The following is a 23,531-nucleotide window of genomic DNA, read 5'->3' as shown; positions in this document are numbered from 1 at the left end:
AAATGCTCTTACCTGAACCTCAGGGATCACCGTCAAGATGGGACATGCAGAAAGGAAATCTCACAGCCACCAGGAACCCCGGGACCCGCCCACAGCTTTTCATATCCTTCCCCCGGTGGCAAGGTCCCATCCAAGGACCCTCCTCCTTCCACCAACAAGCAACCCTTTTATTTCTCATAAGAAAGGAGGTAGTATCTACCAGGATGGACTTCGATACGCAGTTAGCTTTCACAATATTTCATTTGGAATCTAAACCCAACTGCATTTTCTTCTGTATTTCACATCCCCAAAGCTGTATTTTAAGCATCTATTTGTACATTACTTATAAATACAGTGTGTGTGTATGCACGTATGTGTGTGTGTATATGTATATATTATAACAAAGAAAACAGTATTTGAGAAGACCTCGGCTCTGGGCTTTACTGGGTCACCTAATTCATTGTCGTCTCAGGGAAATACTAATCAGTATAAAAAAACACTGGGAGAACATAGTGGGGGCTAAAAGGCTGGGGGCCATTTGAAAAATGCCATTTAAGGCCGAGATAAAACCATGATCCAACTCAAAAAGTACTTCAAAGGATTTGTGGGTTAAATTACATTTTATAAACCCCACCACTTTTTCCTGAGACAATTATAATATAGTTTCTTTTTTCAGTGCTTTCTTCTGTTCACCTGCTGATTCACAGAAGGCTTTGGTTTTCTTCTCAGCTCTCCTACAATGTTAAATGATTTTTAAAGAAATCAAATCTAACACTGTGTATTTTTTTAGTAATGCCACTTTGGATCCTAAGACACCCATCTTCGGATGTTGTGTTGAAAAAAGATTAATGAAACCAGTTTCCCTGGGATGATTACAATCTCTCCAATTAGAGGACTAGTGAGGGGAGCAACAGAGCCATTTCGGGAATGTGATCCCTCCTCCGGCAGGCTCTCAAAGGACACCCAGCTTGACTTTCTCCCTTGGGTGTGTGAGACCAAGGCCAAGAATCAGGTCCTAAATGGGCTTGTCCTTGGACCACAGCCTTCCAGAACTTGTTATCGCTACGTGTTAGGAGACTGAGCTGTCCACCGTCCAGAACTCTAATGAGCTAAGATTCCTCATTAAATGCACTGTCGCCACATCAGACATTTCCCAGCACTCTGGTCCACCCCATGGTCTTGGACATGAAACCTCTGGCCTGAAACCAAGGGACCAGCTACTTGAAATCTAGAAGGTCCAGGAAGGGCCTCCCACAAGGTGCCTAAGCGCATGTCAGCTGATCCCTTGGCAGCTTGCTGCTCACAGTGCGGAGATGAAAAGTCCATCTGGCTTCCCAGAGAGGCTGATTCCCGTCCCTTCACACAGAAAATGTGGGAAGGGAGTGGGGGTGTTTGGGAGCAGGAGAAATGGTCAAAAAATGAGCCCCGAGAAGTTGAGCATCACTCAGAGCTCAGTTCTCTCTGCTTTCACTGGCAAAACAGACACCAGGCAGAGAGGATAACCCGGAGAAGGGCTACGAGGAGAATTTTTCACTGAGGAGAATTTGTTATAATTACAGAGGGGAGCACCGCTCTAGCCAACCAGCGGCAGAGCTGCAGAAAGGACTTGGAAGCAGGGGTCTTGCTGTGAGAATGGATTTCCTGGTTAGGAGCAAAGCGTAGTAACGACGACTTCTATTCATCGTGTTTTTGGCAATTACACTGTCATTTCACAGATCAATCCTTCTGCTGCTCTGTAAGGTAAAGGTAAATACTGCCTTCCCCTCCTCCGGAGGAGGGAAGAGAGAGACGCAGCCTAAGTGAGTCATTCAAATTCTCAAGCCTAGCAACTAACCAAGCTACGGCTCATTTACGGAGCCTCTGTCTCCGAAGCCAATGTCCTTGCCATTCTACTAGCTCAGAGCACCGTTCGCAAAGAGGAGTGCTGAACGGGACCCGCACACAGTCTATTCTGCAGCCTCTGCAATTTGGTCAGTGTTCACTCGCCCAAATGCCCAGAGTGAAGACTGCTGGAAAGCCAATGACGCGGCATCCGAGTTCACTCACAGGGCACACCACGCCTTCTGATGGAGGCGCCACGCCTGGGCATCTCTCGACAGGTTGAAACAATACTGTGAGCACCTTCCCTGGCTCAGGGACTACTTACTCCGCTTCCTCAAAGAGATCCCCAATGTTTTTCAGTGGCTCCGCGGCAGGGCTCTGGGCCAGGATGTCTCTGATCTCGTTGATTTTTTTCTCCACCGAGTCCACCGTCTCCCGGTATGGCCCGATCACACCACTGATCTTCAAGGCCTTGGCTTTCTCCAGGAACTTCTGGGTCCGATTGGTCAACTCGGCGATGATCACGTCCCAGAGAGCAAAGCACTGGTGGCAGGGAGTGCAGTCGGGGAAGACCCCCGAGTACCCGCGCGTGCACTTGTCACAGCGTGGACCCTCGACCCCCTCGACGCAGATGCACTGGCCAGTGGACTGGTCACACTGTGGTGTCTCAATGCCCCTGGGGTCACAGTCGCAGGCTGGAAGGGAAACAGCACTGGTGATCCACCAGATCACAGACCTCCGCGACAAGACTCGGCATGCAGAAGCCGCAGTCACGTGTCTACCAAAGGCTCTGGGAGAGACTAGAGCGGTGGCGTCCTCCAGTCCAGGCATTACCCGGCCACTCGATAACCGCTTAGTAACGGTAACACTAGTAATTTTTTTAGGGTGACACTTATCGTGCCTGGCATTGCAGAAATGGTTTACATGCACCGTGTCACTGAACCCTATGGGATAGGTGGCTTGCCCCAAGTCTTACAGCCAGGAAATGGCTGGGCCAGGATTCAAGTTCAGCCTGTTGCAACTCCAGTCTGTGCTCTTAAACTCTGGCCCACCTCTGCCTCCCTTTGACTTTGACTTCCCCACAGATGTTGTCAGTGCAGACAACTCAGGTGACATCTGACGGCACCAAGGGACAACTCCTAACATCCCTCACCCGACCTGGTCACCAAACAGAATGGCGAATACTTGCTGAAATGCAACAAACTTGATAAAAAGAAAACTCAGTGACCATGAAGTCACAGGCATTCTAAGTATCTAGTTTAAAGGCTTTCAACAAAGTACAGCGTGTGGGTATCTGCCACTGCGAAAACCAGCCCCAGCACTATGAGCACAGGCTCAGGAAGTGTCAGAAGCGAGAGAAGGAACCCGGGAGCCGGTCGGCCCCAACTTCTCACTGGCCCAAACGGGCTGGCATCTTAGCCAGAACCAACTGGTAAAGGACCTTGGCTCACATTCCTTATCACACAGTCTGTGCCATTGAATCCTGGCTTAGAGCCCCACATTGCAGGGGATGAACTGATTTTTTTTTAAGGATTGATTGATTTATTGTGGGGGGGAGGGGCACAGGGAGAGGGAGAACCTCAAGCCGACTGGCCGAGTGTGGAGCCGGTCACCGGGCTCAGTGTCACAACCCTGAGATCCTGACGTGGGCCCAAGTCAAGAGTCGGACGCTTAACCCACTGAGCCACCCAGGCGCCCCAGGATTAACTTATTTTTATATCAACACTTGATATTTCACAGTATTTGTATAGTGTCTGAAAAACAAAAGGCCCGTACAAACATCTCTGGCCTTAAATCCTTTCGGGGGAAAGGTGGGGGATATAAAAAATATACAAAAAGCCCCCCCCCCCCAACAAATACATTATTCCCCTGAGGATTCCAAGGGTAGGAGTCTATCTGAAACCACGGTTTCCATTCTCAGCACCAAGCACAGGGTTCACTGGTGCTCAACGGGCTTTGTCAACTGAGGTTCTAACTTCATTTTCAGTACAGGCACGCAAGGGACATTTACATACCCCACTAAAACAAAATCATCTTCCTACTCTTAGTCTTAGGAAACAAACTGAGGGTTGCCGGAGTGGTGGGGGCTGGGAGGGATGGGTGGCTGGGTGATGGACATCGGGGAGGGTATGTGCTCTGGTGAGCACTGTGAAGTGTGTAAGACTGTTGAATCACAGACCTGTACCTCTGAAACAAATAATACATTATATGTTAATAAAAAAAACTTAAAAAAAAAAAATCATCCTCCTAAAAACGTAATTTTGACTGTGGCAAAACACAACACATTCATGCTCTCAGATAGTGTTGTAAAACCGTCTTGGGTCAACAGCTGCTCTTGGTCTCCGAAAGTCTTTCTAAGGAAACATCTTCCAGAACCAGTTTCACTGATGGTCCTGAGATTTGCTCACTAGCCTCTACCCTCTAAACCCAGAGAGATGCGCTTGTCGTCCATTCGTGTGACCCTTGCCACAGCCTGCCTTTTATTGCTAGTTTAATCCCTCATTGCCTTCGTTGGCCACTGGCCTCCCCGTTCCCGGGCAGCAGGTCTGAGGAGTGCAGCGGTGGGGTGAGAAGGCTCCGGCTGCCTGGCGGCTGCCCATCCTACCTTCCCCACCCCCCAGCTATGCAACCCTGAGCTGTGCACTGAGGAAACCGAGTCACTGACTTCACATCTGTAAGATGGGGTAATAACTATATCTACCCCATAGGCTCGCTTTCAGGATATGGAATAGCTTAATTCCAAAGTGCTTAGAGGAATGTCCAGTTCATAGTGAGCGCTCGACGGACAGTTTCATCATCATGACTTTCAGTCAGGCAAGGGTCTGGTAGTTTGCTGCCCAGAGTGAAGCCTGACCACATTTCCACTGGGAAACAAAAAGCTGTCATGGCCTTATGTATCTTTGTATACTTGCCAATAACATCATGATTTTTTTCAAAGATTTCAACTATGGAATATTCCAGTCTTCAACTTTTGGGCTGAAAACATAGCATTCCCTTCATGCCTTGGGTTTTCAAAACTAAACTTTTTTTTCCTTATGTATATTGTTTCTTTCCAGGCACCTCTGGCAGTTTGATTTTTCCTATGCTTTTGGGGTCATTCTTACGAGTCAGGGAGCAGCTTGAACGAGCTGTGAATCACTTCAAGCGTGTTCCCTGCACCGTTATTTCTAGGGCATGTTCCTGGAGAGAAGGGTTCTGTGATCAGTAAGTTCAGGAAAGACATTCTCCTCTGGAAGATTCCAAACAAACATCAGCACATTGAAGGCTCAGAGGAGATCGGCAGGAGAAACCTCGTTTCGTGCCGTTTTTACCCAGCTGTATCCAAACTCATTTGACCACAGACTCTTTCCCCAGTGGAATAGCGGGAGACACCCAAGAGAAATAAGGGGAAAGGTGTCAGAAGCTGCTGCTTTCAACAGTTTCTGAGGATCAGAAGAAGAGTAAGAAATTTGATGATTAAGAGTTTACATTGTTTACACTTTAGGAATGGATTTCCGATGTCGTTTGGTAAAATTCGGTCATCTTGCAGAAAGCTACAAGTTACGTGGGTCATCTAGGTCCTAGCCTGTCACACTTGGGCGTACATCGGGATCACCTGGAGGGTCCACTAAACACAGACTGCTTCCCTCCTCCCGTCCCCCCACATTCGAATCCGAATCCGTAGGTCTGGGTGGGACTTGAGAATTTGCATTTCTAACAGTTGCCAAGTGCTTGCTGACCCTCTGTTAGTTCCCCAGCTGTTCTAGCCTTCCTTTTGTATGTTAATGTGTGCTTGTAGGGGTGAGAGAGGGTGAAAATGGGGAAGGGAAGGAGGGGGCGGGGAGGGTAGGTGGAGAATGTGCGTGTGTTCATCCTTCAAAGAGTGGAGCTGCAGCAGTCATGACTTTGGGAGTAGGCCAGTGCGGGCTGATGCACGAACCTAATGACCTATGTAAGAAGAGGAATGCATGATGCCATTTGTAAACGATGGGCTTGCTCAGTCTGCTTCCGCCCTGCTGGCCCCAGTGAGCAGAGCCATGTGGGGCCTAGGTGGCCCAGGAGACCTGTGCCTACTTGACTCTCTCTCCTAGGTTTGGGACAACTGAGGCAGATGGGGCACATTTAGTTTGGTTAGAAAATTCTTTCTTTCCCATAGATAATGCAAAGGCACACATTAATTCAGTCCTAAAAAGGTTCCCACTGGATTCATACTTGGGGCAAGAGATGGGTCCATATATTTTTTAATTTCTCTAATAATTTTTCATTTTCTTGCTCTCATTCTGTCAGGGGCATCTTTGAGGGGGTGAACACGGGCCCCAAGCTGTAGGATTTAAATGGCAGGTGCACTCCCGTGAAGGCTTTCTCCTCTGTGGAGAGAAGTCCGGGCCAGCGCTCCAAGGGCAGGCAGAGCTCCGGCTCTCTCCAGAAGACAGGACCGGGTTAGCTAAGCTGACCAACACCCCTTTCCTCTAACTGAAAAAGTAAAGAGTCAAATTTCACAGATGGCTGGACTGCAGTTTCATCACTGAACACTTCCAGCCTGAACCTTCTCTGGAAGGTCACCAAAGGACTACGCTGTATCAGGTTTTCAAACTGAAGTGGGGGAAACCGCTAAGCTCCTGTGGACACGTGCTTCCAGAACTGCACCTCTCCTGGGGACGCCTGGGACGCAAACATGGGAAGGCCCACGTGTACCACTTTGTACAAAGACACCCCCCACAAAAGTACTTCCCGCTGAAGCAGAAAGGTTGGCTCTCACCTGACAACTGACAACGTCATGGACACTGAAATTATGAAGGAGACCCTCCAATCCCAGCTCACATTCGCTGGGATCTAAAACTTACAAACTATGCCCATGGTCTCTGACGAGGCCAGTGGTTGTTCTCCTCTCTTCAGAGGAAGGGCTAGGGGTCTAAGTGGACCGACAGCTCAGCCTGCTTTAAGAAATGGGATTCTCTGGCAGAGGATCGAAAACTTTCTCTTGAAAAGAAGAAAGTATTTAGCGAAAGTTGTGGCCTGGTCTTTAAGATGAACAAGTCATGAAGATGAAGACTAGCATTTTAAAAATGAACCCGTAATGACTGTAATGAGCCATTAAGAATTCCACCTTCACCTGTACATACATTCTCGGCTATGTGGTCAGTAGGTTTCCTTTGTTTCTACTAAATTTTCTCATCGTTTAAAAACATGATCTCTAAGAGCTAGTACATGAATAATGCACCCAATTTACAGATATTGAGGCCTAGAAGAAAACACTAGCAAGTCAATCCCAGAACAGGAAACATTAGCCTGTGTGCCTCTTAATCAGTAGGTTTAACTTCCTGCTTTCTTTCCATCCGTCCCGCTCCTCCTCCAGGCCCCTCCAACAACTGAAGGCCTGGCAGTCAAGGCTTCCATAGTCTAGTGAAACCGAATTGCCCCCATGGGTCCCCAGTACATGGTTTCCTGAGGGCGCCCCCGCCCCCCACTACTAACAAGAGTATTTGTGGCCCTCTAGAGAATCTAATTAAATCTGATTTCCCAAGTCACGCTGCATGTTGCCCTTATTGACCTCTAGCCAGGGCAAGAATTCCTCTCTAAAAACCTGTCATCTGGGGCGCCTGGGGGTCTCCGTTGGTTAAGCATCTGCCTCTGGCTCAGGTCATGATCCCAGGGTCCTGGGATCAAGCCCCGCATCGGGCTCCCTGCTCTGCGGGAAGCCTGCTTCTCCCTCTCTGGTTCTGCCTACTTGTATTTGCTCTCTCTGCCAAATGAATAAAGAAAATCTTTTTTTTTTTTAATTTATTTATTTGACAGAGAGAGACACAGCAAGAGAGGGAACATAAGCAGGGGGAGTGGGAGAGGGAGAAGCAGGCTTTCCATGGAGCAGGGAGCCCAATGTGGGGCTCGATCCCAGGACCCTGGGATCATGACCTGAGCCGGAGGCAGACGCTTAACTGACTGAGCCACCCAGGCGCCCCTGAATAAAAAAATCTTTAAAAAAAATAAAAACCTGTCATCAAGGACCTGCCAGGCCTGTGGAAAGAACAGGGACATTGGGCCACACAGGCCTGGCTTCCCAGCTCGGCCCTCACCTGCGGTTTTTGGGCAAGTCACTTAACTTCTCTGAGCCTAAGATTTCTCAGCTGTGAAGCAGAGGTTATATTTATCCTCATAGATGATTAGTTGTAAGGATAAAAGCAAGAATATGTATTTAACATCCCTACAAGTGTTCAGCACACACACAAGTGCAAACGGCCCCTACAGCTAACCTTTTCCATTCAACCTTGCTGCATGACTCCAGTTCCTATCGGTCTGGCCCTCCTGGGACAGTTGGAAAGGTCTATACCACTCTCTTCCTGCTTCTTGCCATCAGGTTACCCTACGTGCGCCATTTCCTCACGGGGCCTGCCGGAGCCTGGCGCCCAAGGGGCCGTGCTTCTTTGCTGGGTCCCCACCCCATGAGGCTGAGTGCACGCTCAGCTCTGTGCTGGTATCCAGCCTGCCTGGAGAAAGTACTATGTCCTACAATCAGGTAACAGGGTTATTCTATCATGGACCCTGCCTCAGAGTAGGGACTCCAGGATTAGCTCTACTGCCCAAAGTTTCACGGATCCTCTACCTAGGCAGTTCTACTTTACTGTAAGGGAAATTTAAATTTTCTAGTCTCTTAAATGTGATTTTTAGAATTTAATTTTATTATGTTATGTTAGTCACCATACATCATTAGTTTTTGATGTAGTGTTCCAGGATTCATTGTTTGCGTATAACACCCAGTGCTCCATGCAGTACGTGCCCTCCTTAACACCCATCACCAGGCTAACCCATCCCCCCACCCCCCTTCCTTCTAGAACCCTCAGTTTGTTTCTCAGAGTCCATAGTGTCTCATGGTTCGTCTTCCCCTCCGATATCCCCCCTTCATTTTTCCCTTCTTTCTCCTAATGTCCTCCATGTTATTCCTTATGTTCCACAAATAAGTGAAACCATATAATTGTCTTTCTCTGCTTGACTTATTTCGCTTAGCATAATCTCCTCCAATCCCATCCATGTTGATGTAAAAGTTGGGTATTCATCCTTTCTGATGGCTGAGTAGTATTCCATTGTATATATGGACCACATCTTTATCCAGTCATCAGTTGAAGGGCATCTCGGCTCTTTCCACAGTTTGGCTACTGTGGACATTGCTGCTATGAACACTGGGGTGCATACGGCTCTTCTTTTCAATATTTAAATGTGATTTTGGGGGCACCTGGGTGGCTCAGTTGGTTAAGCATCTGCCTTTGGCTCAGGTCACGATCCCAGGGTCCTGGGATTGAGCCCCGCATTGGGATCCCTGCTCGGAGAGGAGCCTGCTTCTCCCTCTCCCTTTGCCCCTCCCCCTGCTCATGCTCTCTCTCTCTCTCTCTCAAATAAATAAATAAAATCTTTAAAAAAGGAATGTGATTTTGCTTTAAATTCTCTACCTCTTCAGGCCCACCATTTTATTTATTTATTTCTTTGGCCTTGCTAACTTCGGTCTGGGGACGAAAGGTGGGAAGTAATGATTTCACTTGCAGAAATGAGCTCCCTGGCTCATCAAACTTTCTCTATAAAGGCCTGGATAGGACATAGTTAGGCTTAGCGGGCCAAGGATCAGACACAAACGCACCGCACAGGCGGTGGGCTGGGTTTGCCCGCCCCTGGCCTGGCCCGGACTGCCCTGCAGGGGACACACGTGCTGTGATTAGGATCATGTAAGATAAGCCTTCCCTCTACTAACAAGAGTATTTGTGGCTCTCTAAAGAATCAAATTAAATCTGATTTCCCAAGTCATGCTGCAAATAAAGAATAAGGTGGGTAGCGGTAAACAAATCCCAGCCTGAGAAAAGAATACAAGTGTCTTAAAAATTCAAGTCTGAGCAAAGGAATGCACTTCATTTCTCTATTAAAAACAATTTGAAATGAGAAATAAGCATGATGGGCCTCTCACCTATGGCCCACATTTCCCATTTGCGCTGATTTAAGAGACACTGGCCTTTTCCAACAGCCAGAGGCCCTCCCTTTGCTATCTATGAATCAACAGAAAGATTCCTCGTGTGACCCTTTGACTCCCAAAGAGCACAATGGAGAGCTTGGAGCTGAGGTTTTCTCCGGCACGTTCACTGGTGGGTGGATGGGATTCTCTCCATCCCCACACAGTGGTGGGCTTGTTCAGACTTGGATGACTGGCCAAGAGCCCCAACCCTCCTGGACAATAGGAACATTCAACAAGTCATAAGTCTGAGGCTCCACTCATTTGTCTTTCACACAACTACATTTTTTTCCATAAGGAGAAAACTTCGCTTTGACCTTAAGCCTTCCTGGAAGCATGCTGTTTACCAAATGACACCAGAAAGTCTCAATCTGTGCCCTGGAAGATTTGACATTGAAGACCATTGGGCAATTAATTACCTATTCTTAAGAAAAGTAGTCCTATTCTTTCCCCATGGTTGCATCTGATTTTGGATGACACCTATTCTCGTCCCTGCTCATAGTCGGACCCTGTCCCCCCATTTCCATTTGTGACCATATTCCAGTTCATCCAGGGCCCTGATCTCCATGTGCTGCTGCATTTTGGCCCTGCCTCATCCGATCATACTAGCCCTGCCTCGCTGCCATCCTGTTCACACAAGGCCCAGTGGCGGCCATGACCTCCCCATGGCTAAGTCCCGACTCTGTCTCTGGAAACTTCGCAGGTTAGGAGCTTTCTCCAGTTCACCCAGGTCGTCAAAAACACTTGGGTCCCAACAGTTTCTTATGCAACAGGCTGACATTTTTTCTGGATACCACAAAGTAGTTGGTGGACACGGATGCCATGGATTTCCCTCTTTGCAAAGTTGCTAAAACATGATCTAACTTTTGACCAGAACAAGCTGATACTGTTCCTATAAGCCGCAATTGCTCTAGCAGATTTAGAGCTGAAAGTTTGAGGATAAAAGGGTGAGGGGTAAAGTTCTGAGCACTAAATGAACAATTCTCTGATTGACTAACTCGGGGAACGGGCTTTTCATGCTCACAAAGCTGAGATGGAACAAAAGGTCAGCAAGCTTTGGTGGTCAAAGCTATTTTGCCAATGACACATGCTGCTGGAATCGGGCTATAAGCGATGATAGAACCATTATCTGGAGCAAGTGAAGCCCTTGGGGCATTACAAGATGGAGGAATCTGCCAGGAGAGTGATTGGAGCCCCGGAGAAACCCTATTTTAAACAGGATGTTACTTGCGGGAGACAGCCTGGAGCAGGCATCCCATTGAATGTCGCAGACCTTCTCGCGGAAATGAGAAAATGAGATCCCATGAGAAACCAGCATCTGGACTAATGGCCGATGAAGGAAGGAGCACCTGCTCATCCACACTGTAATCATTTCTGTGGAACAAACCTTAACCTGAGATGTTGGTACAAACCCTTCTGGCTAAGCCTTCACGGAAATAACAGATCATATGCCTTGTATTCAGGCCTTGTCCACTGAAGTTTGCCCCCCTGTTAAGGAACAGACGGGTGGACTCTGAAGGAACACATAGTATCTCGGTTTCTCATCTTTGATAGGAGATGCTCAGTGAACCACTAGCTTGAAGCTCTGTATCATTTCTTGTCACAGCTGTCTCCAAAAAAGAAAAAGGTCACTTTTTATTTAGAGTCCAATAGGGACTGATAATTTCAGATGTGTCACAAGGAAAATACATGGAAGAATGGTTAAAAAACTGCAAAGCTAGTTATCTGTACTTATAAGCTTGAAAAGTGGGGAAGACAACCCAAGCAGGAAAGAAAGACTAGTACACCAGAATAGAAGCAGTCTCTGAAAATCCTTCCTACAAATGCTTTTGCTTTAAGGTCCGAAAAAATACCTGGCAGGTCAAAACCAAAACTGCAACAGCACGAGAATTAAGCAATCCTTACGATCCACATGATTTTAACAAGTTTTTCTTCTGAAGAAGTCGTCAAGTTTTCCCTCATACTCCTGTTTGTCATAAGCCTAAGTGAAAATCTGGCTTTTATTCACATTTAACAGACTTGGGGCTCCTGTCACCTCCTCCTCTGTGGTGCAGAGAGATGCTGGGATATGGCCCTCCGGTTCCCACCGGTGGGGACAGCATGCTACCGCACATGCGCCGAGGGCCTTAACTATCAGCAGAGTCTACTGGACACACTGGAACCACACGAGCCGACCAGAACCACGTTTAACTCTGCGTGTGCTGACAAGGAAGCCGGCCACAAGGTACTGTTCACGGGAGGGGGAGAAATCAGTTTGCAGAACGAGGTCATTAAGATGAGCCCATTTGGGTCAAAAGCGTGTGAAAAAGCCGTTCCGTGTGTCTTCATGGTACGTGCATGCCCTTGTGCAGAGACAAAGACTCCCCTACCCCCCTCCCCCGGGGGATGGAGCTGGAAGTCAGCAGCTCGCCCTTCACGACCTGCCTTTCCATGGGGCAGGATCTGTTAGATTGTTCTCTGAACAATGAGCTCGAACTGCTTTTGTCACGAGACCTACAAACCAACTCCCCGGTACAAAGAGCTGCGGCACACGTGTGTCACCTCGGGCCCGCCCGGCGCCCCCCGAGAACACCCGCGGCTCACCTCGGCACTCCACGTTGGGGTCTCCCCAGAAGAGCTCCTGGCACTCGCTGCAGGTGCGGCCTCCGAAGCCGGGCATGCACTGACACTGTCCCGTGAACTACGGCCACAAGACACAGCCCGGTCACACGGGCCGGCGGGCGCGGGACTCAAGCAGAGAAGCCCCCTCGGGCTCTGACGTCCGCGCTGCCCCCCGGGTGCCCAGGGCCCCTGCCGGCCTCTGACTGCTCTCCAGCAACGAGCGGTGGAAAGGGCCAGAGCACGTTACGCTTCATCTGCGGGTTTCTTCACACGCCGCCAGTGAGCCTAGGCCTCCTGCGACACGCCTGCCGTGGGCACACGTCGCTCTCAGGGTGTGTCAGGAAGCAAGAGCACAACTTACCGTGCCGATAGGGCCACGTGCTTCCTTTCAGGCTGTATCGCTAAGCAGGGAGTCTGGTTCGGCAGCAGCCAGGTGTGGATGAAAAACAGCACACACCTGTGCATCCTGATGGGGGGCCTGACCCCCAGTCGGTGTTGTGGTAGCCAGGTTGCGCGCCCTGGCCGCGAGGAGGTGGGGGGCCCTCCTCTAACTGGGGCAAAGCCACCGAATGGGCTCGCCACCCCCCACCCTGGACTCCTAAAGGGGAGTCCTCACGCCACATGGCCTCGCCCCCGGCCACAGCGCCTCACCTCGTTGCACGACGGCCCGAAGGAATGAGCGGGATCGCAGCCACACGGGTCACAGCCGGTCCCGCTGGCCAGCCGCCAGGTGTCGGGCGCACAGCGGTCGCAGTTCTGCCCGAGCACATTGGGAAGACACAGGCACTGGCCCGTGGTTCTGTCACACCGGCAGTCGGAGCCGTTGCAGTGCTCCTGCCCCGTGCCCAGGGTATTGCAGACACACTCTGGAAACGAACGGTGCGATCCCATTTACTTACACTCAACAAGCTCCTAGAATCCGTGAAATACGCAGATGATACGCAAGTTAGCTACGTTCTAATGGCTAAGATCGGCCCTCCCCAGGTTTTGGCCTGGGGATGCAAACAAGAGGGAAAGCAACGGGGGCGCCTGGGTGGCTCAGTCGGTTAAGCGTCTGCCTTCGGCTCAGGTCAGGATCCCAGGGTCCTGGGATCGAGCCCCGCATCGGGCTCCCTGCTCAGCGGGGAGCCTGCTTCTCCCTCTCCTTCTGTAGCTCCCCCTGCTTGTGCTCTCTGTCTCTCTCTCTGTCAAATAAATAAATAAAATCTTAAAAAAAAAAGGAGGGAAAGGAATGGAAATGATTTTAAAAAAACCCCAAAACTAAAACCAAAACAAAAACACACAAAAAACCAAAACAACAAAACCAGAAAAACCCCACTAAAACTGCTGTTCTTCAGAAATTCTTACAACGTAGACAGTTCTGACGTTTCCCAGGCAGATCAGGACACATTTTGCCTACCAGCATTTCTGAAATACTCAGAGTTTTAATAAGCTGCTGGCGAATCATGTTAAAATTGAGGACTTAACTGGAAATAACAACAACAAAATATGCCGTGGGACTTGGGATGTCAGGACTTCAAACCCTCGGCAGGGAGCAGCAGTAATGGATGTGTCAGACAAGGCAGGTGGAGGCCCCGCGAGCGGGTAAGGACCAGTCCTGCTGACCCTCCACATTCCCCCCGTGTCTGTATAAACAGGGGGGCCTAGGGGCGCGGCCTCCGCAGGAGGAGATGCTGACTGATCTCCTGCTAAGAGAGAAGGGAGTTCTGCAGGAGACACTGGAGAGATGTTCCTTCCTTCTCCCCCTCAGGCAGGAAGGCTCCACCCACCGATGGCAGGAGGAAAGGTGCCGACCAGAGTGGGTACTTAGGACCTCCATGTCCCCGCCCGGCAGCAAGTTCACGGGCAGAACGTAAAATCAACGCACTCTACTGGGCGGCACTGATTTCTGACACAGCTGCACAGTTTCCCTTGGGTTCCCTCCCTCCGGCACTGAGCCGCATCTTGAGACTTCAGTCCTGCCAGAAAACGAGGATGTAACAAAAAGAAAGGGCCAATCTCATCCTTCTTTTGTCCAAGCAAAAGCTTGTCAGGGGTTTTCCCAGAGGAAACAGACACCCGAAGAAGAACATCCCCCCGACAGCAAAGAAGGCGGCGGAAATCATCGAGAGGCGGGCGAAGGGAAGCGCGCTTACTTCGACAGTCCTGCCGGAGGGCGTCCCCGTAGTACCCGGACCGGCAGACCTGGCACTGCTCCCCCTCCGTGTGGTACAAGCACTTGAGGCACCTCCCCGTCTCCTTGTCGCAGGCTTCCGGGTCGGTCGTGTCGATGTTGTGGTGACACTGGCAAGACTGACAGGCGCCCCCCACGTCCGAGGGACTGCCGAAGAAGCCTGGGGCACAGTCGTCACACCTGGAGCCTAGGGACCAAGCACGAGCCGTTCGGCTTGCTGCCTGACGCGTCCCGCCCCCCGACACCCCGCCGAGAGCGCCGGCCCAGGAGGTGCTGGGCTCCTGGCCAAGCCCGGGGTGACCATGTCATTCGCGGGAAAGAGGACCTGAAACCTGGGCCAGTGCTTCTGAACTACGGCGAGGCATCACTAATGTCTGAAACCTGGCATCAAGGAGGAAATGAAAGGGAGTGATCACAAGTTAAGTCCACTCCGTGAGGCTCGGCAGAGCCCGGGCGTATAACCGACAACAAAGAGCGTATCAAGTTTGGCTAACGCAGGTGTCTGGGGATGAAGTTCTGCTCTTCCTTCTGCCCACTGTGTGGCCACTTCACCACGTTGAGCCTCTTCTGCCGGGAGCTGGGGAAGGGGACTCACTCAGGGATTCAAGTGCGCTTGCTCTCCTGCTCTTAGAGCATCATCGCCGACGCTCAAGAATTTACTCCATGTGCCAAACAGGGAAAAAGAGCATCTTTTGTACGTCACGTTCCCTTCGGTTTTAATTAAGGTTGGTAAACACGATACTAAATTGTCGCACTCTTCATCTTTTTCCTTCATGCACAACTAAAACTCAGAAAGACATGTCCTTTCCTCCGGAAGTCTGGACCTTACTTACCGATGTGCCCAGGATTACAGACACAAGCCAGCTGCAAAGTCACGGGGTCCTGATAACAGCTGTTGGCGAACTGGCGTCCGCTGTCGGGACCGTCTGGGCAAGGACAAGGGCGGCAGTGATCTCCCGACCCGATGATGGGATCACCATAGTAACCGGCTAAGCACCTGCATCAGGCCCAGAGGAGAGAGGGCCCATAAACCACCATTGTAAGAAACCCGTTACAAGAAAGAGTCCAAGAAACCGTGTTCTCTGCTTACGAGCATTCACCCCCCCCCATTCCTCCTATTTCCACTTGGAAGATTTTCCATGAGGGCGGTGGTTCTCCAATGTTCGCTCCAATCAGAATCCCTTGGAGGGCTTGTTAAAACAGGCTGCCGGGCTCATCCCTCCATTTCTGACTTAGTCACTCCCGTGTGACGCTGATGCTGCTCGTCTGGGGATCACACGTGCAGGGGCACTGCATTAGGACCCTCACTCACTCCTCCCCAGAAGAAGAGGTACATCTCCTCACGTGCCTCCTGTTGTCCTATCAGCTGCCTGCCCGCCTGCCCTGAGCATTCTGCCTTACATTAAAGAGTCTGGGGAAGGAGGTGGGCGTGGCGGGGGGGATGCGGGAAGGCAGTGTGCGGTTGTCTGTCTGTCTGCCCCTGCCTGGGAGGGGTGATGAGTTAGCAAGCCCATGGGGGCTTGTTCCACATTCCAGCCCTCACCAGTGACAAAGCTGATAAGGACGCTCTGCAGCTGCAGGACTCCTGTGTCTGTCAGGTGGTTACAAACTAGGAGAGGCAAGAGGGAGGTCATTTACCAACTCCCACCTCCTCTCCTTACAGATCAGGAACCCACGGAGGTTAAATGACCTGCAAGGCTCACACAGCCAGTATGTAATGAGCCAGGATTTGAATTCAGCCTCCTGACTTGTAGCAAGGCATTCTTTTACTATGGGATGCTGCTTTTCAACATTTCTCAACATGACTGGTTGATTTGGGGTTACTTTTTCTTCCTGTAACAAAGGGTGAAGGAACTTTGGAGATCATCTAATCCAACCTATTCTATCAGCAGATGGCTGGACACTCGGAGAGGTGAGCTAACTCACCCAGGGCTATACCTAGAAGCAGAACTGAACCTGAGGTCTGAGGATTTCCAATTCATTTTGTTTGTCATGGTTTTTGTTATTTGGGGTTTTTTGGGGGGGGGATATTTTTGCCTTTTTTCTTTTGAAATGGGTAATATTTTTTTAAATGGGGAGAGGGGAATGAGATGAAGAAAGAGAAGGGAAAGCTGTTCAGAGGAGATTAACGTTCTATTTAATTAGACACAGACAGGATACAAGAACACGTCCTCCAATTATGTGCTGGGAAAGTCAGCAGAGATGAAGCAAGTTTGTACAACGGGTTCTGAGAAAGTTTTCTAGAAGGCTTTTCTAGGTGAAATAAATCCAAATACCTCATGAAAGGAAACTGAGTGTTCATTTCCTGCCTCTCCCTCCATCCCCCCCTTGGGAATGAGCTGAGCCCAGAGCGGCTGCTTGAATTCACAGGACTGAAACTCTGATCATCTTGCAATGAAGAAAAGAATGACGAGAAGTTGCCTCACAGAATCCCAGATACTTTTTGTCATCCAAATGTAGGACTAAACGTTTTTCCCCTCCCACACCCTTTCACATTTTCCTACAAGAAACAAAACGCTTTACAAATAAAATCCAAACAGTCACAAATATCAAGCCAGCTCTTCGCATGGGATGCTGGTCATGCCACATTGCCCACCCCCGCTCCCCCCACTGCCCGTGCTGGATTTCACACCAGTGTGGTGGACGACCACCTGTGTTCCCTGCCTCACCCTCTTGTTCTTTTTAATCTCATTTTCTTATCTGTCTGTCTCTTTTGAACTCATTCTCCATCTCCCAAAGAACAATAATGAAAATCTTAATGCAGAAAAAAAGAGATGACATTAATATATTAATAACTGCTTCCTTATTTTCTTACAAGGCAATTTTGTGCTTGGAAGGGATAACGTTCATTCAAAGGAGTAGTTACTGGAACCTCCAAATTCTTTTTTTTAAGATTTATTTATTTATTTGAGAGAGAGAGAGAGAGAAAGCACCCAGAGGGAGAGGGAGAGGGAGAAGCAGACTCCCCGCTGAGCCCGGAGCCCGAGACAGGGCTCGATCCCAGGACCCTGAGATCAGACCTGAGCCGAAGGCAGAGGCCTAATGGACCGAGCCACCCAGGCACCCTTGGAACCTCTAAATTCTTGAACAGCACTCTAGCACAAAGCTGAAAACCCCATATTTGCTTCCACGCATGTCTTCCCAACATAAGTTGATCCTATATTCAATTTCCACTGGCAATTTCTCTTTCATCTGATGAACAATTTTTGCATTGAGGCATTTGCTGACATCTTAAAAACAGAAGTCCCAGATAAAGTGGATGCATGTTAACTGAGATGAAAGGTGGAGACCATTACTCCAAAAAAAGCAGTTCTCGTCGCAGATCTTTCATTAGGAATGAACAGTCTAAGTCGGCATGTAATTTCATCATGTGGATTATTATCTACTGAGCTTGGCTGTAATGTTATTAGGGGCACATTCTAGGTCCTCTTTTGCTGTATCTAGCGTAGTGCGCTTTACATCTGTAATAATTATTCAGTTAATTTGCTAACTGGAAAACAGGTCTACTTTTGCACATTTTATGCGGCCTCCTGGAAGCTGGAGCTGCATGAAAGTGTTTCAAAAAATAGAGCTGTCTAAAATGCCAAATTCTATTTGGATGTGGTTTCTATTTTGACCCAAATGAGGCATTCACATTTCAGAACGCTCATCCTAGGTGAGAATCTGCTGAGACCGAGGATTTCTGTCCAGATCTAGGCTGACCTCCGGATGGCGCTCCAAGGGGGGGCAGCTCATGTTTTTCTCTGCCGTATCCCAGCACCAACATGGCGCCCGGCACACAGAAGGTATCAACTAAAGGCGCACCCAGTAATGGAATGAGTTCCTAGGAAATACGGAGCTGGTCGGAAATGAACGAGCCTTCTGGAATCTGGTAGACATTCTGCCTTGTGTTTGTCTAAGATGCTGTCCGCTCAGCCCAAAACCATCTCCTTCTCTTTACTTTGGAGAGGAGGTGAGCACGTACCTTTCACAGTTGTGCCCCGTGGTGTAGTCCTGGCAGCCCAGGCAGGCCCCCGTCGCTGAGTCGCAGTCATCGGCGTGGCCGTTACACTGGCAGGGCTGGCAGCTCGGGAAGCCCCAGTACCCGGGTAGGCACTGGTCACACTGCCGAGTGTACACACCCTGGAAACACTGGCACTGGCCAGTGATGGGGTGGCAGAAGGCGTTGACAGATCCTTGCAGGTGGCACTCACAAGCTGAAGACAGAGGCAACGGGGGAACCACCTTGAGAAACTCCTTCAATGCAAACCCACCCCAGAGAGAAGCACCCCGTGCTCAGGTGATCAGTTTGTGGAGCGATGCCCCACCTTCCGGAGCCACGGAACCCACACCGGTATTTTTCAGATTCACCTCAGTGAATACATTACAGTTCTGATTAACTTACGTTTGCATCCACTGGGGCCAAAGCCAAAGGTGCCAGGAGCACATCTGTCGCAGGTTCTTCCAACCACATTTGGCCGGCACTGGCACTGGCCTCCATTGGGGTCGCAGACGGAACTCAATGAGCCCTGGGGGTCACATTCACAAGCTGTAGGGAGAGAGAGGCCAGAACCCATGACACGGAGGAGACGATCCCGGGAGAGAGAGGAGCGAAGCAAGTCACTCGGGCTCTGAACCAGACCACCCCTTTCCTCGGGCTCGCCCCGATCCCTCCTCTTTACTACCTTGGCTCATTCTTCCTGTTTAAAACAACGTCATCTCCATAAAGAAACAGAAAAACATTCCGTGCTCATGGATTAGAAGAACAAATACTGTTAAAATGTCTATGCTGCCCAGAGCAATCTACACATTCAGTGCAATCCCTATCAAAATGCCATCAACATTTTCACAGAAAAGACCCCAAAGAACCAAAGGAAGGTTGAAAAAAGAAAAGCGAAGCTGGTGGCATACAATTCCGGACTTCAAGCTCTATGACAAAGCTGTAATCATCAGGACAGTATGGTACTGGCACAAAAACAGACACATAGATCAGTGGAACAGAATAGAGAACCCAGAAACGGACCCTCAACTCTATGGTCAACTAATCTTTGACAAGGCAGGGAAGAATGTCCAATGGAAAAAAGACAGTCTCTTCAACAAATGGTGTTGAGAAAACTGAACAGCCACATGCAGAAGAATGAAACTGGACCATTTCCTTAAACCATACACAAAAATAGACTCAAAATGGATGGAAGTGAAACAGGAATCCATCAAAATCGTAGAGAACATGGACAGCAATCTCTGTGACCTTGGCCGCCAGACACGTCTCCAAAGACAAGGGAAGCAAGGGCAAAAATGAACTATTGGGACTTCATCAAGATAAAAAGCTTTTGCACAGCAAAGGAAACAGTCAACAAAACCAAAAGACAACCGACAGAATGAGAGAAGATATTTGCAAATGACGTATCAGATAAAGGGCTAGTATCCAAAATCTATAAAGAACTCATCAAACTCAACACCTAAAGAACAAATGATCCAATCAAGAAATGGGCAGAAGACATGAACAGACATTTCTGCAAAGAAGACATCCAAATGGCCAACAGACACATGAAAAAGTGCTCAACATCACTCGGCAGCAGGGAAATCCAAATCAAAACCTCAATGAGATATCACCTCACACCAGTCAGAATGGCTAAAATTAACAAGTCAGGAAACGCCAGATGTTGGTGAGCATGCGGAGAAAGGGGAAGCCTCCTACACCGTTGGTGGGAATGCAAGCTGGTGCAACCACTCTGGAAAACTGTTCGGACGTTCCTCAGAAAATTGAAAATAGAGCTACCCTATGACCCAGCAATTGCACTACTGGGTATTTACCCCAAAGATACAAACGTAGTGATCCGAAGGGGCACGTGCACCCCAATGTTTATAGCAGCAATGTCCACAATAGCCAAACTATGGAAAGAGTCAAGATGTCCATCAACAGATGAATGGATAAAAAAGATGTGGTGTATATATATACAATGGAATATTACGCAGCCATCAAAAAAATTGAAATCTTGCCATTTGCAATGATGTGGATGGAACTAGAGGATATTATGCTAAGTGAAATAAGTCAATCAGAGAAAGACAATTATCATATGATCTCACTGATATGTGGAATTTAAGAAACAAAACAGAGGATCATAGAGAAAGAGAGGAAAAAAATAAACAAGACGAAACCAGAGAGGGAGATAAATCATGAGACTCTTAATCATAGGAAACAAACTGAGGGTTGCTGGAGAGGAAGGAGGTGGGAGGATGGGGTAACTGGGTGATGGACATTAAGGAGGGCATTTAATGTAATGAGCACTGGGTGTAAGACTGATGAACCACAGACCTGTACCTCTGAAACCAATAAGACATGTTAATTAATTGAATTTAAATTAAAAAAATAAAACTAAAAAGATAAAACAATGTCATCCTTATGATGAATGGGAGGGAAGCAAGAGGAGATGGGAGTCGGCAGATAAAAGCAGTTTTTCTCTGAAGGTCATTAAGGTTTTCTACCCTTGCCTTCAAAGCTCAACTAGCACAGGACCTTAGAAAAAAGCCCAGTGACCTTTGGAAGTGGTCTAACCTTTCAAGAAGAAAAGCAAATTTCAGTTGTATTTGATGCTCCCTGATTCCACCCCAACTCCCCACCTGCCTCTGGAAATGCTGCATCCTTCTGGCTTTGCCCCTAGTCACTGTTGTGATTGCATTTTTTTTTATTTTATTTAAATTCAATTTAGTTAACATATACTGTATCATTAGTTTCAGAGGTAGAATTTAGTGATTCATCAGTTGCATACAACACCCAGTGCTCATCACAACAAATGCCCTCCTTAATATCCATCACCCAATTACCCCATTCCCCCACCCACTGCCCCTCCAGCACCCCTCGTTTGTTTCCTACAGTTAAGAGTCTCTTATGGTTTGCCTCCCTCTCTGGTTCCATCTTATTTTTCCTTCCCTTCCCCTATGTGATTGCATTTTCAGTGGTGCTCTATCACTAAAATATTCTTTAAAAACAAAAAACACAAACTTCGTTTGCTGACTGCCTCACACAGAACTACAGGGCATGACTTCCAGTGTACCTCGTGATGCCAAGTACTCTTGGCCCCAAGAAAGAAGGGTCGGGGATACCTACCCAGGCCTGTCTGGTGTAACAGGGCAGAAATGCTGAAGATTATGTTTCTGCATACATCGGTCATTGGTGTTTTCACAACGCTTCTGCTGTTCTCCAGACATCTGTATCTCTGAAAGGTTTCCCAGGCGCTGTTGGTGACCAACCCATCCCCCGATCCTCCCACAGTGAAGATGTCCAGTGATTTACAGAACGGCATGAGAACAAGCTGTGAAGAATCAAGAACAGCAAAGAGCTCTTACGGTGGGGTCTGTGTCATCAACTAAAGCAAGTTAACTCATCAAAACCCCAAACGCTACTTTGACTCTGGAAAAGAAAAAAATTCAACTCATTCAATACAGTGAAATCCTTTCCATTCTTAAATACTCTTGCCAGAAAAAGTTCAGATATACCTTACATCATCTGATGGCTTTTGGAATGCCAGTTCTAAGATTCTTTTTATTTTCACAAACAATCCGCTTGAGTAAATCCTTTTCAGAGGATAGAATTTTTATTAAAATAAATAAGCCACGTGGCTTCGGAAGCAAGAGAAAATGATTATGCCTAACCTCTCCAAGTTACCCCCTCCATAAAACCCCCTGGGGAAGCAGATGAACACTCTCTGCCCAGCCTTTGCCCCATGACCTTCACTTCAGAAGTGACCTTCCACTTACGGAATCGATGAGCGTGTAGGGACTCTCGACATCGCTATCGGAGGAGGTGTACTGGGGCAGCTCCAGCCTCACTGTGTAGTTCACACCCTTCTCGAAGCACACGGGGCGTGGAAGGACCACATACCTGCCCCCAAACGAGAGGGAAAAATACCAAAGCAAAGTCAACGTTTAGGTATCCAATCCATCCATCCATCCATCCGAGCTCTACGTAGATCATGGCAAAAGAAGAAAGGCAAGAGTCTATGTTTGGCTCCGGCTCCGAAATGGTAACTGGACGACTTGCAAGGCAATGTACCAGAAAAAATATAATAATCTGCCTACTGGTTCTGTGAGTTGCAAACCATGTCACACTGACCTCAAGCCAGGTGAGAAGGACACCACCTGGTTGTCATCATCAGGAATAGTGTTACCACATCGGCTGCTGGTTGGGATCTTTCCAGGTCGCTGCACTGTGATGACAGCTTTTTCCCAGTGGTCGGGGAGCTAGAGTAAGAAACAAACCATCAAAGGAGCATCCACACTGGCCCGCTGCTGCCCGTCTGTTTATAAAAACCTCTCCCAATAGGTCATTTGCCAAGTTTAAATGAAAAACACTCACTTGCATTTCCCTTCCCTCTTTCCCATTTCCTTTGCTCTGGTCTCTGCTCCAGCCCTAATCTCATCTCACCTGGACACCGAACAGCCTCCCTGCCCTCCTTGCCTCTCCCAATCCCCTTTCTGACCATCAGGCAACACAGCTCTGATCAGGACAATCCCCTACCCAAAACCCTATAATACAGCGTCCAGGCTCATGTGCTGATCCCAGCATTCTTACCAACAGCATCTCCAATGATGCCCTTATCTAGCTACGAGGAAGCACTCTCAAAACACTATCCCTCTGCTCACGCCGTTCCTCACTTCCTTTGGTGTCAAAATTCCATCTCTGTTGTAAGGCCTAGAACTCATTCTTTATGGGACATTTTGGCAGCAGCTGCTGCATCTGGGCTGGTGTAAGATGCAGGACTGTCTACATCTCTGCCCTTGCCCTTTCCACCTTCGGCCTTTTATTAAAGGTGGGGTGTGCGTCCGAGCCTGGGCCATGCAGGCCATGAGGTCAATCAGAGGGTCTGACACATTCTCATCACCACCTTAGGTCTCAGCAAGGCGGAGAGCCTAATGAGGGATCACTAAAGATTTGCAAAACTGAATTCGAGAAAAATGTCCATTTTTGCCTCCACTGGGAATAGAAAGTCAGAGAGGCTCCTCTATTCT

At 48.6% G+C, this 23,531-nt stretch overlaps 1 protein-coding gene across 1 annotated transcript in view; it reads right to left on the bottom strand.

The window, feature by feature from the left end:
- LAMB1 (laminin subunit beta 1) overlaps positions 1-23,531 on the bottom strand; it is a 70,267-nt gene that overhangs the window by 12,729 nt on the left and 34,007 nt on the right. The window contains exons 16-25 of the mRNA XM_035020349.1: positions 22,636-22,763; positions 22,281-22,404; positions 21,631-21,835; positions 18,928-19,071; positions 18,508-18,739; positions 15,377-15,540; positions 14,506-14,730; positions 13,022-13,236; positions 12,353-12,449; positions 2,126-2,495 (exon numbers count right to left, since the gene is read on the bottom strand). Coding sequence (XP_034876240.1) covers positions 2,126-2,495; positions 12,353-12,449; positions 13,022-13,236; positions 14,506-14,730; positions 15,377-15,540; positions 18,508-18,739; positions 18,928-19,071; positions 21,631-21,835; positions 22,281-22,404; positions 22,636-22,763 — 1,904 coding nt within the window. The remainder of the gene's footprint in view (positions 1-2,125; positions 2,496-12,352; positions 12,450-13,021; positions 13,237-14,505; positions 14,731-15,376; positions 15,541-18,507; positions 18,740-18,927; positions 19,072-21,630; positions 21,836-22,280; positions 22,405-22,635; positions 22,764-23,531) is intronic.

Source organism: Mirounga leonina, unplaced genomic scaffold (genome assembly GCF_011800145.1).
Source record: "Mirounga leonina isolate KUSES-001 unplaced genomic scaffold, KU_Mleo_1.0 Mir_174, whole genome shotgun sequence".
NCBI lineage: Eukaryota > Metazoa > Chordata > Mammalia > Carnivora > Phocidae > Mirounga > Mirounga leonina.
This window is presented reverse-complemented; position numbering and strand designations above follow the sequence as displayed.